Source organism: Phocoena sinus, chromosome 4 (genome assembly GCF_008692025.1).
Source record: "Phocoena sinus isolate mPhoSin1 chromosome 4, mPhoSin1.pri, whole genome shotgun sequence".
NCBI classification, from domain to species: domain Eukaryota; kingdom Metazoa; phylum Chordata; class Mammalia; order Artiodactyla; family Phocoenidae; genus Phocoena; species Phocoena sinus.
Genome location: NC_045766.1, coordinates 89,193,212 through 89,206,970, shown reverse-complemented (window position 1 = coordinate 89,206,970; position 13,759 = coordinate 89,193,212). Strand labels below are relative to the sequence as shown.

Here is a 13,759-nt window from a genome sequence, read left to right as displayed (position 1 = left end):
TGAGCAGCTTTTCATGTGCTTCCTGGCCATCTGTATGTCTTCTTTGGAGAAATGCCTATTTAGGTCTTCTGCCCATTTTTGGATTGGGTTGTTTGTTTTTTTAATATTGAGCTGCATGAGCTGTTTATATATTTTGGAGATTAATCCTTTGTCTGTTGATTCGTTTGCAACTATTTTCTCCCATTCTGAGGGTTGTCTTTTCGTCTTGTTTGTAGTTTCCTTTGCTGTGCAAAATCTTTTAAGTTTCATTAGGTCCCATTGGTTTATTTTTGGTTTTATTTCCATTACTCTAGGAGGTGGATCAAAAAAGATCTTGCTGTAATTTATGTCAAAGAGTGTTCTTCCTACATTTTCCACTAAGAGTCTTAAAATGTCCTGTCTTACATTTAGGTCTGTAATCCATTTTGAGTTTATTTTTGTGTATGGTGTTAGGGAGTGATCTAATTTCATTCTTTTACATGTAGCTGTCCAGTTTTCCCAGCACCACTTATTGAGGAGACTGTCTTTTCTCCATTGTATATCCTTGCCTCCCTTGTCATAGATTAGTTGACCATAAGTGCATGGGTTTATCTCTGGGCTTTCTATCCTATTCCATTGATCTATATTTCTGTTTTTGTGCCAGTACCGTATTGTCTTGATTACTGTAGCTTTGTAGTATAGTCTGAAATTTGGGAGCCTGATTCCTCCAGCTCCGTTTTTTTTCCCTCAAGACTGCTTTGGCTATTAGGGGTCTTTTGTGACTCCATACAACTTTTAAGATGTTTTGTTCTAGGTCTGTGAAAAATGCCATTGGTAATTTGATAGGGATTGCACTGAATGTGTAGATTGCTTTGGGTAGTAGAGTCGTTTTCACAATGTTTATTCTTCTAATCCAAGAACATGGTATATCTCTCCATCTCTTGGTATCTTTAATTTCTTTCATCAGTGTCTTATAGTTTTCTGCATACAGGTCTTTTGTCTCCCTAGGTAGGTTTATTCCTAGGTATTTTATCCTTTTTGTTGCAATGGTAAATGGGAGTGTTTCCTTAATTTCTCTTTCAGGTTTTTCATCATTAGTGTATAGGAATGTAAGATTTCTGTGCATAAATTTTGTATCCTGCAACTTTGCCAAATTCATTGATTAGCTCTAGTAGTTTTCTGGTGACATCTTTAGGATTCTTTATGTATAGTATCATATCATCTGCAAACAGTGACAGTTTTACTTCTTTTCAAATTTGTATTCCTTTTATTTCTTTTTCTTCTCTGATTGACGTGCCTAGGACTTCCAAAACTATGTTGAATAATAGTGTGAGAGTGGACATCCTTGTCTTGTTCCTGATCTTAGAGGAAATACTTTCCGTTTTTCACCATGGAGAATTATGTTTGCTCTGGGTTTGTTGTATATGGCCTTTATTATGTTGAGGTAGGTTCCCTCTATGCCGACTTTCTGGAGAGTTTTTATCACAAATGGGTGTTGAATTTTGTCAAAAGCTTTTTCTGCATTTGTTGAGATGATCATATGGTTTGTCTTCTTCAATTTGTTAATATGGTGTATCATATTAATTGATTTGCTTATATTGAAGAATCCTTGCATCCCTGCGATAAATCTCACTTGATCATGGTGTATGATCCTTCACATGTGTGTGTTTTTTCATGTCTAGATACCCTAAAAATAACTTACTAAAGAATGAAACAATATTATCAGTCATTTTGCTCATTTTGGCTTACAGCATAGAGCCAAACCTGGATGATCATCAAATCATGCAGCGAGCTTTGTTTTTAAATGAGAATTTTCAAAGACACACAAAAGTAAAGAGAATAATATATCTACATTTGTATGTATACCTATCATCCTGATTCAACAGTTATCACTGTTTTTCCATATTTGCTTCATTTTTCCCTTAACATTTTGTTCTTTTTTGAATGTTTTCTGTCCCAAACATATAATTTTACCTCTACATGATTCAGTTTGCATCTCTTTAATAAGAGATGAATATTTTTCTATATTATTGTAATGCTATTATCATACTTTAAAAATTTAGGAATAATCTTTTGGAGCTTTTCAAAACTACAGATTTATATTTTTACAGTGTTGGGGTGTCAGAAAAATGTAATTTTTAAACAGCTTTTTTTTTTTTTTTTTTTTTTTTTATTTTATTATTACTTTTTTTGTGTGTGGTACGCAGGCCTCTCACTGTTGTGGCCTCTCCCGTTGTGGAGCACAGGCTCCGGACGCGCAGGCCCAGCGGCCATGGCTCACGGGTCCAGCCGCTCCACGGCATGTGGGATCTTCCCGGACCGGGGCACGAACCCATGTCCCCTGCATCGGCAGGCGGACTCTCAACCACTGCGCCACCAGGGAAGCCCTAAACAGCTTTTTAAGCAATATGGAAAACTGATTGGGTTTTCGAACTGTGGTCTACACAAGCAGTTTATTTCATTGAACTTTCCAAAATATTTGAGTAAGTCTAGAATACTTCAATGATACCTAATGACTGTTTTATAGTGTTTTACAAGTTATTCTACAAGCGTTAGATATCATTATTTTTCTAGGTCTCAGTGGCCTAAAATAAGTACTGATGCATCCTGGAGTTATCTATTTTCTTTCTAATAATAAAATAAAAATAATTTTCTTTCACTTATAAAATTAAGTAATACATATCATGCTATAAGTAAAAGTTCTATTTCTTGTTATTGTTCAATGAGATTAGGAAGGAAATTCATAGCTACTAAATAGTGGGCCAACTTGAAAGGATAGTAGCATGCATTTAAATTTTAGACATAGGTATAAAAATGAGTTAATTGTCATTGTACATGTAATATTTTCATTGTTTTCTCAGTGGTTCCTAGTTACTTTAATTCATTATCACTACAGTTTTTTTTTAAAGTCCTGTTACAAAGGAAACCTCCATTTTAATCTACTTTATATTGCTGTTTGCAGTCCTTTATTTAAATGTACATGGGACCTAAGCACTGAAGTTGATTAAACCAACCTACTTGTCAAGAATGATGTGGTGATTAAATAATATAGCAGATGTAGACATGCTTGTCAATATTTCCCAAAGTATTGTTTCTCAAAGTAACTGATGTTAATAGTTATAATTTGAAAAGTGAACTCCATATTCTGATAGTTCTTAAAAACACTACTATGAACAGAATAGGTACCTCAGTTGAGTGCTATCTGAAATATGCTAAAATTCATTGTGAATCTTCAAAAGAAATACACAGTATGACCGCTCTCCAAACTTTGACTGTGAGCCCTTCTGATCTGAGCATCTCATGAGACCAGTACAATATTAATTTGGGAAATAATGGCTTAGATGAAAAGCACTATACAATTATAAAAGATCACATTGATTATGTCACCACTATAGTCCAAATATGATAGGTAAGGAAGAGCAATTGAAGAAGGAACAAGCAAATCTATACTCAATCAGTGGATTTATGAAAGATGATGCAAGTGATGTTCAAGAAAATTCTGCAACTGAAGACAAGTTCTATAGCCTGGATGAACTGCATATTCTGGACATGATAGAGCAGGTAAGCCTGATTTGAGAGGATACAGCCCTGCCTTCCTTCTTCCAGAACAATTGTTAACCATTTTTTCCCCATGACTCTTTGAACAGCATGTTAACCTAGTGATTTATGTTGTATTTCTGAGGAAAAAGAAAAAACAGGAAAGGAGGGACAGAGGGATGGCTGACATAAAAAAGAACCCTAGGAACTGGAAACTTTTCACTTTAGTCCTCAGACCATTTCCTGGTTTTAAGTATTGGGCAGAGTTGATTACAAATGCATTCCTTATAAAGAGTTTTCAAATACCACAAGGAAGAAAAAAATACCCTGGCATAATCCCATTGGATTAAATTTCATGAGAAAAATAGTTTTATAAAACAAATCTGGGCTTCCCTGGTGGCGCAGTGGTTGGGAGTCCGCCTGCCAATGCAGAGGACGTGGGTTCGTGCCCCGGTCTGGGAAGATCCCACATGCCGCGGAGCGGCTGGGCCCGTGAGCCATGGCCGCTGGGCCTGCGCGTCGGGAGCCTGTGCTCCGCAACGGGAGAGGCCACGGCAGTGAGAGGCCCGCGTAACACACACACAAAAAAAAAAACACAAATCTTTTTTCAAAAAGTTAAACCTTTTTGTTACCATGAAATATCTACAAAAAATATTAACAAACAACAATTTTTTGGTTCCTTTCCTGGTGGTAGTCAGTGCTGGGAATGACATACTTTTATATGAAGGTGCGTATGAACATGATTTTAGTGCTCAGTAGAGCACTTAATGAGACAAAACGTATAGAAAGCTTTTTTTTAAAAAAAAAAAATCACTTGCTTAACCTACCCATGAGAATTCTGTACTGAGGTAATATATGATATCCTGTTCCATGGTTTAAGTATAATAATATATAATATATAGTAATGTTGATATCTAAGGATACAGTTAGTACAAACAATTTCCTGGCTGATAGTACATTAGTATAATTGTCATGCCTTTTTGTCTCCTTTCTAATTAAAATATATACATATATTTTAACTGAAATGACATATTCTAAGCTTTGGATGTCACACTAAAGTTTAAATGTGGGGCCTTTGGTTTTCATTCAACAGCTATAAGAACTCAAAAAATAGAATGAAAATGTCACACAGCTTTTGAAAAATGTTTATTCATTCATTTATTCAAAAAACACTTAGCACTTACTTTGTGTCAAGAGCTATGCTAAGACATGGTCCCTGTGATCACAGTGTTTATAATCCAGTGGAGAAGTTGAACATTAACCTAAGGTGATAATTACTAAGGTAAGAATTAAGTAGTTTAGCAGTTAAGATTGCCTGAGTTTAGAATTCTGGCTCCTTCACTTACTGTGTGACCTTGGGCAAGTTACTCAGTTTTATCATCTCTAAAGTAGTAGTGAGTGCCTACCTCATATGGTTCTTATGACAATAAAAGCATTACAAAAAATGCTTTAAAAATGGTAAGCATACAGATAACATTATTCAGTAGTAGCAGCAGTAGACAAGTAACTATGGTATTGTTTAGTGAATGCTGTAATTGGAGAGAGGTAGGTTTATTTAAATTAATCAGAGAAGTGGTATTTGCATTGAAACCTATAATGCATAAGTATGAGTTAGACAGCAACTTAAATCCCCTTTAAATAACAATAATAGTAGTGTTTTTCATTTAAATTTCTATAATATTAGTGCTTTTTTAAAGAGGAAAATAAAGCATGAATATTCCATTTGCTCAATAGGGCGCAACCAACAAGGAAACTACAGAATATGGAGAAACTGAGAAGCAAAAGCTTGCTCGACAACGGCAGTTTTGTAAATTGCACTATCAGTGTGAAGTAAGTATTTTTGCCATTATATCTGAGACAAGTTAGAGGTACTTCAAATGTTCAATTTAATGGTATATATTTTTAAAGAGCCCAGTTTTTTCTTTAAATTTCTGGTGGCTTGAACAGAATTAACTGAAATAATATTTTTCATTGATCAGGATTTCAAAAGACAATTGAAAACAGTGACTTTTCGGTGGCAAGAAAACCAAATGCAGATTAAAAAGAAAGATAAAATCATCTCATCTCTTAACCAGCAAGTGGCTTTTGGAATCAATAAGGTGTCCAAGTAAGTGCAAATCTGTTGATAGAAGAAAATTCTGGGTTTGCTCCATAATGAACAGTATCCTTTAAAAGATAATCCCTATGTAGCCACTAGGTGGCATTGTGACTGCACATTAGGAACTGCCAACCACAGGGCTGCAATTGCTTAAAAACCCACTATATTTTGCCTTGCCAGCTGGATTGAGAAATAAGCAGCTGCTCGCTCTAAATATCAAGCTTTTCATGTATTGGCTGAATAAGTGTGAAGATAATAGAATTACATGAGAATGATAATTAGCTTTCAGGTCATGACTCTAATTTGTAAAAATGTGACTAATGATTGGCTGTTTCTTCATAGCATATGGTAAGTACATTCCTCAAAGACATCACTGACTCACTTTCATACCTTTTAATGTTGGTTTCTGAGAGTATTTGTGTTCTAAACGCAAGAGATTGGAAACAAATCAAATTCCCGGAGAATCTTTTCACCCCATCAATCTCATTTCTCTTACAACCTCAAGTATTAAAAATGCCTGAGACTAAAAATTCTGATTTAATAAGGAAAAACGAGTATCCTGCTCCATTCTGTTTATACTAACGACTGCCTCGGACCATTTTGAAGGGAAATAGTAATATAATTTGTGACACATTATTTTAATAAACAGTAATACCACAAAATACTAGTCATCCATGATTCTAATTTGAAATCCACTGCAGTTAATAGACTGCTAGACTGTCTGCTAATAGGGAAAATAGACAGATTCTAGGGAATATCTTAGTTTAAGGAGTCCAAGATGTCAATAGTTAAATTGGAGAAATATTAGGCAGAGATTTTGGTCTTAAATTTTCTCCCACATAACATTTCATCCAACATGAACAGGTTTTTAGGAAGAACAGGATGCCATAGCTCTGGCAACATGGTATCAGTTGCAAACACTTTCAGTTTTGTGGACCTAAAATAGCTTGGACAAATTAAACTGACTGAAATCACTTAAGAACCCACACTTCAGGATTCAAAATTTTGTCTTTTAGCCTGAAAGACAATGACCGATCCATAAATATGTTATATAGTATCAGAGACCAGAAAAGTAATGCCATCCATGCAGATGACCTGTCTCTCTCCTTTGCTATCTGAGATATCTCTCTTCAACTCTAATACCTTACCCAGACTCCCTTGTATGCTTGAGACTACAAACAGACCACTTTAGGGAATGCATATGTCTTCACACAAGGAACATTCAGTGCTGAACATTCACCAAACTTTTATCAAGTTCCCACAGTATGTGAAGAATTATGTAAGGCACATGTAAAGGATACCAAGACATATCAGACATTAACTGTGAGCTAGTGGAAAGTATAGATTAATATGAGAGGATTAAAATTACATATAACAGAGGGACCTCCAGTTCCACCAAAATGTAGTAGCTCTGTTACTTGCAAGTCTTCCTTCTTACAACTTAAAACACCCTGGATAGAGCACAACAAACATCGGAAGACTCTGAAAGGCAGAAGGAAGCAGACTGTCTAGAAACCTTGGAACTTGAAAGAATGATGTGACAGTGATTTTTTAAAAATTGCCTCCCATGTATCCTAGACAGGGCACTGCAGAAACCTCCAACATGCAACTGTCAGTAAGCACAGGGTAGGGGGCCACTAAAGTGACAAGAAAAGTCTGTTCCCTTTAGCCAGAGGATCAGGGAAAGGAAGATATAATAACATGAAACCTTTTTGGCACTACCCACCTACTCCAGCCAAACACCACTAGACCCACACCACCCCTTGGACACAGGTACTGCACTCTGACAAAAGATGGCAGAAATCAGATTCCCTTGCTGGGGTAGCAATACTGAGCAGGTAGCTAATCTTCCATTCCTCACCAAGTGGAAGCAAGGGGTGCTCCAGTTTCTCTGCCAGGATAGCATCAATATGGTCCAGCTGCGAGCTAAGCCTCTACCTCTACCTAGCATCAACAAGACTTAACAAAGTGATCCAAGGTGGGACTAGTCAATACTAGGTTTTATTCCTACTCTCATGGGGAGCTGAATCTCCACCCTGGGGCCAGGTGGTACTCCATTTCCCCTGCTTTCCCCAGCTGGTGCCAGAGGCACCCAACAGGGAGTTCCTGCCTCTCTCTACTGTACAGCAGCAAAGCAGTGTGAGTCAGCCCTTCTACACTTCACTTGAAGTAAGAAAAGATCAATACCAGTAGACTATGTATGCATATTGTAATACCTAGTGCAACCACTAAGAAAGCTGCATAAAGAGATATACTCAAAAACACTATAAATAAACTAAGATGGAATCCTAAAACATGTTCAGGTAACCCACAAGAAAATAAGAAAAGAGAAACAGAGGAAACAAACAGAAAACAAATAATAAAATGGCAGACTTAAGCCCTAACATATCAATAATTACCTTAAGTATAAATGGTCTAAATATATCAATTAAAAGACAGAGACTGGAAGAATAAATTTTAAAAACAAAACAAAAAGAAGTGTGATCCAACAATATGCTGTTTTTAGGAAATACATTTCAGTTTCAACAACATAAGTAGGTTGAAAATAAAAGGATGGTAAAATATATACCATGTAAACATTAATCAAAAAATAAGGAGTGGCTATATTAATATCAGATAAAATGGACTTCAGAGCAAAGAAAGCTGGAGACAAAGAGGGACATTACATAATGATAAAAGGATCAGTCCACTGGGAAGACATAAGAACCTAAAGGTGTACATACCAAACAACAGAGCCTCAAAATATATGAAGCAAAACAGACAGAACGGAAAGAAGAAATAGAAGACCTCTACAACACCATCAAGCAACAGGATCTGATTGATATTTATAGAACACTTCACCAGACAATAACAGAATACATATGCTTTCAAGTACCCACAGGAAATATACCAAGATAAACCATATTCTGGGCCATAAAACAAACCTCAGCAAATTTAAAAGAATTGAAATCATGAAAAGCATGTCTCAGATCACAGTGGAAACAAACTAGAAATCACTAACAGAAATATAACAGGAAAATCTGCAAACACGTGGAGACTACACAATATACTTCTAATTAATTCATGAGTCAAAGAAGAGGTCTCAAGGGAAATAAAAATATGTTGAATTGAATTAATATGAAAATACAATATGTCAAAGTTTGTGGGACACAGCTAAAGCAGTTCTGAGATTTATAGCACTAAATGTGCGCATTAGAAAAGGGGAGAAGTCTCAAATGTATAATACAATACAAGCTCCCACCTCAAGAACCCAGAAGAAGAAAAGCAGAATGACCCAAAACAAGCAGAAGGATGGAAATAATAAAGATTCGAAATATTGAAATTGGAAACAAAAAGCAGTAGAGAAAATCCATGAAACAAAGAGCTGGTTTCTTTGAAAATATCCATGCAACTGACAAACCTCTAGCAAACCTGACAAAAAAAGAGAAGACACAAGTTACCACCCTCAGGAATGAAATGGTGATATCACTACAGACCATGCCGACATCAGAGAATTGTGCTGAGTGAAAAAACCCAATCCCCAAAGCTTATATACTATATTATTCCATTTTTGTAACATTCTTGAAATGACAACATTTCAAATAGTTCAAAAATGACAGTGATAAAAATGAAAAATAGATTAGTGGTCCCAAGGTTTTAAGGAGGAGATGGAAGAGGGAGGGAAGTGACTGTGGCTATAAAAGGGCAAAATAAAGCGCCCTTGTGGTGATAAAATTGTTCACTATCTTTAACTGTATCACTGACAACATCCTGGGTTATTATACTGTCGTTTTGCAAGATGTTGCATTGGGGGAATGTGGATAAAGGGTACATGGGATCTGTCTGTATCATTTCTTACACCTGCATGTGAATCTATGTTTATCTGAAAAGCTTAACTTTTTGAAAAAGTGCATATAAATAACTGTCAAATGGAGCTGTATTTAATAGGGATATTGTGGGGTAAAAAGAGTACTTTTGATGTTGAGATAAGGAATAACTTCATTGAAGACATAGTGTTTTACCTAAGCTAGGTAATACATAGGGTGAGATGGGAGAAAAGACAGAGGGCATTCAGACCAGAGAGGAAAGCATGAATGTTGCATGTATTCTCATATAAGCTTTTGAGCCTTTCTTTGTTTAATTCACCTGGTCATGTCCCAAGAGCATGTGACAAAAATATAAATATTCTTTCATTGTAAAATGTTGATTTCTTTCAGCTTAGAACATCTTGTTTATTTGGAAGCAAAAACATCTTTTTTCTTTGGCCTAATTCAATGCCAATACTACAGTAAATGTTTGGTCAATATGTTGATGATAATTGCAGTGTTAATAAAGAAGACATACAAAAATGACATATTTTGCACAAATTACAATACTTAATAAATGTTAAGAAACTGCTGTCCATAAAATTTATATAGTAAACTTCATAGCCAGCCAGAGTAAGCTTGAGAACTTTAGATATTTTAGTGAACAAAATCTAATCCCACCCTGTCATGGTTTTCCTGAGAAAAATAGGACTAACTAGTTATGACTACCTGAACATATATAGCTGGTTCATGTATGAGCAGGATGATAGGAACTATGCCTACCTTATCCTCTGTTACTTAAGAATCCAGGTCTTCTGAATTCCCAATCAGCTTTGTCAGCTCTTATCGCCCACTCTAAAGTAGAGCTGGGTAAAATAATGAAGTAATGGCAGTATACATGGGAAGGAAAGATGTCAGTCTTAGAAATCTTACAACTTACTTTGCAATTCTCTCTACATACTCCTGTAGAGTATACAGAAACAAAGCTTGTATTTCTTATTCTTTACTCAAGAACATGATCTCTTTTGTATCTAAAGAGACCTGTTTTCTTTTCTTTGCATTTATCAGTCCAATACAACATTCATTGTAAGTCTCTACAGCTTCCAAGAAGCTTAAATGTAAGTAGGTGGTCTCTGAAATCTAGTGGTGAGCAATCCAGCCAACATGTAACGTCACTGTTTTAAGTCTTTATCATTCCATAGTTTATATAAACCAAAACTCGTATGTATCCCAAGTGTCTGAACATATCAGAGACTTAAAGAGAAATGTGCTTTTGCTATAAATCTCTTCATATTGAAGCAGATTAACAGGTGGTAAAGAAAAATGCAGCACAAGGGAGGAACATCAAAAATGGTATGTGAATATATGTCAACCCCAAAAGTATTACTTTGCATTTCTTTTAATAGTTTTTGGCATGTCGGTTATTAAGCTAATCATGGGTTATGTTTTCTGATGTATACAAAATTTTTACCCAATCTTCTGTTAATTAGGTCATGTGAGTGACTCCCGTTATAATTTATAGTTTTGGGGGTTTTTTTAAATAAATTTATTTATTTATTTATTTTTGGGTGTGTTGTGTCTTCGTTTCTGTGCGAGGGCTTTCTCTAGTTGCGGCGAGTGGGGGCCACTCGCTGTCGCAGCCTCTCTTGTTGCAGAGCACAGGCTCCAGACACACAGGCTCAGTAGTTGTGGCTCACGGGCCTAGTTGCTCCGCGGCATCTGGGATCTTCCCAGACCAGGGCTTGAACCTGTGTCCCCTGCATTGGCAGGCAGATTCTCAACCACTGTGCCACCAGGGAAGCCCCATAATGTATAGTTTTAATTAAAATTCTTATTTGTACACAGCCTCATTGCTTCTGTATTTAAGATCTGATTTCTTTCAGAACTTAAGTCTTTAATAGTTTGCATGACTTGATATACTATCTCTTTAAGGAATTTGAAGTTCTCAATCCCACCATAGGCCTAGAACATCACAAGATGCCATCTCTGTTTTCTAGTGAGTAAACTAAAGAACAAAGAGCTAAAGTCATTTTTCTGAGTCATTGAGCTGGGGATACGATATAACTCTTCAGTTTGGCTTTCTAATTTTCAGGGTTAGAACTTAGTTCTTTCTTTGTAAAGTCAGTAAATCAGACATCAGACGTAAGAAAGATAAATCTTAGAAGAATAAGGTAGAGGAGTCCAGTTATTTTCAGGCTCAAGATTTATGGCCCAAAATGGACATACTTAGTCTCTCTCCTCAGCTACAAGTAGGGTTGTTCTGACTGTTAATGATAAATAACTTCTAACATTTTACGGCGTTCTTTCTTCTTTTCTTAGATTGCAGCGTCAGAGCCATGCTAAAGATAATGAAATCAAGAACCTTAAAGAGCAACTTTCTATGAAAAGGTAACAAACAGCTGTTGCTTTGGTTGAGTGCACCCTCTCTGAAACTGTGGATTCCACTCAGCATATTCTGGCTAATGTAGCCATATAACTTGTCATCCAAACTAGGGCACTTTTGAGCATGATACTGAGCAGTATTAATAATTACACTGGGACAACAGATAAAAGCTGGAAATGTCCTAGGCAAATAGGGAGGAATGTTCACCTTGCCTCTGGCCCTGGGAAACTGCTGAGAGTGATTAAATCAGCAGTTCACCTTGCCTCTGGCCCTGGGAAACTGCTGAGAGTGATTAAATCAGCAAAGTTGTGGTGCCACAACAAACTACTGTCAGGAACTAGGGCTTATGAATTCTTTTTTCTTTACTGTAATCAATACTACTAGGTGTGACTGATTCATGAAACTGGGTAAGTCTTGTTCTGATTTACATATTTTTTATAATAGCTGTTTTGAGATCTAATTCACATAGAATAAAATTCACCCTGTTAAAGCATACTATTCCTTGGTTTGTAGTACATGTACAGAGGTGTACAACCATCATCACTATCTAATTCCAGAACATTTTTCTCACCCTAAAAAGAAACCCTGGGTCCATTAGAAGTCACTCCCCATTCTCTTGTCCCCCAGCTTCTGGGAACCACTAGTCTATTTTTTTGTCTCTGTGGATTTACTTATTCTGGACATGTCATATAAAAGGAATCATATAATAATATGTGGCCTCTTTTGACTAACTTCTTTCACTTAACATAATGTTTTCAAGGTTCATCGTGTTTTAGCATGTATCAGTACTCATTCCTTTTTATGGACAAATAATATTCCATTGTATGGATATACCACACTTTGCTTACCTTTTCATCAGTTGATGGACATTTGGTTTGTGTCCAGTTTTTGGCTGTTATGAATAAAGCTGGTATGAACATTTGTCTACAAATTTTTGTGTGGACATATGTTTTCAATTCTCTTGGGTATATACCTAAGAGTAGAATTGCTGAGACATGCAGTAAACTCTGTTTTAACTTTTGGAGGAACTGCCAAACTGTTTTCCAAGTGACTGCACCATTTTATAATCCCAGCAGGAATGGATGAGTGTTCCAGTTATCCACATTCTCACCAAGACTTATTATTTTATCTGTCTTTAGTTCACCCATTGTAGTGTTTGTAAAGTGGTATGTCTTTTTGGTTTTGATTTGCATTTTCCTAATAATTATTTTGAGTATCTTTTCATGTGCTCATTGGCTATTTGTGTATCTACTTGGAGAAATGTCCATTTACTTCCTTTGACTATTTTTAATATTGGGTTGTTTCTCTTTTAACTATTGAGATTTAAGAGTTTTTTGTATATTCTGGATACAAGTTCCTTGTCAGATACATGATTTTCGAATATATTCTTCCATTCTGTGGGTTGTCTTTTCACTTCCTTGATCATGTCCTTAGAAGCACAGTTGATTTTGATGAAGTCCAATTTATCTATTTTTTCTCTCGTAGGCAAGTTTTTCACAGTATTCAGTGGCATCGTAATTCCTTTTTGTTGACTCCTTGAATATTTTATAACTTTTTCCCTCAAAATAATCTGGCCTAATTGATATTAACAACATATTGTCTTATCAGGCTTCTCATCAATGTTTGTCAGGTACTCAAGCATCCAGCTGTTTCTAATAATAAAACATTGAGGAAAGCCTTTGTGAAAGTCCTTATTACAAAAATGTTATACGTCCAATTAATTGCTTTCATTAGAAACATAATTTGGTTTGTATGCTCTAGTATTCTGGTGCTCAAGTGTAGGAAGCTGAAATGGAATAGGAAAAAGAGAAACCTCATCGGTAGCCATTTTCCATAATGTCCTTCATAAATAATATCCTTATCATCATCTCCTTCTCTCCTTCTCAAGCTATGGGAATTGTTTTCATTCTAAGGTACTGAATGTGAGCACTGAGATAAACAGTAAAATATTTTAATATGGTGACTTAGCTTTATGACAGGGATAATAAAAACTTTTGT

The 13,759-nt window shown here is 35.9% G+C and overlaps 1 protein-coding gene across 7 annotated transcripts in view; it reads left to right on the top strand.

Annotated features, from left to right (window-relative positions):
* DZIP3 (DAZ interacting zinc finger protein 3) overlaps positions 1 to 13,759 on the top strand; it is a 119,264-nt gene that overhangs the window by 83,562 nt on the left and 21,943 nt on the right. For all 7 annotated transcript variants that reach the window (XR_004349735.1, XM_032631006.1, XM_032631010.1 and 4 more), the window contains 4 exons: positions 3,354 to 3,519; positions 5,230 to 5,325; positions 5,475 to 5,602; positions 11,698 to 11,766. Coding sequence is in view for 6 of the 7 variants with exons in the window: in XM_032631006.1 (XP_032486897.1) it covers positions 3,354 to 3,519; positions 5,230 to 5,325; positions 5,475 to 5,602; positions 11,698 to 11,766 (459 nt within the window). In the remaining variant the exon portion in view is untranslated. The remainder of the gene's footprint in view (positions 1 to 3,353; positions 3,520 to 5,229; positions 5,326 to 5,474; positions 5,603 to 11,697; positions 11,767 to 13,759) is intronic.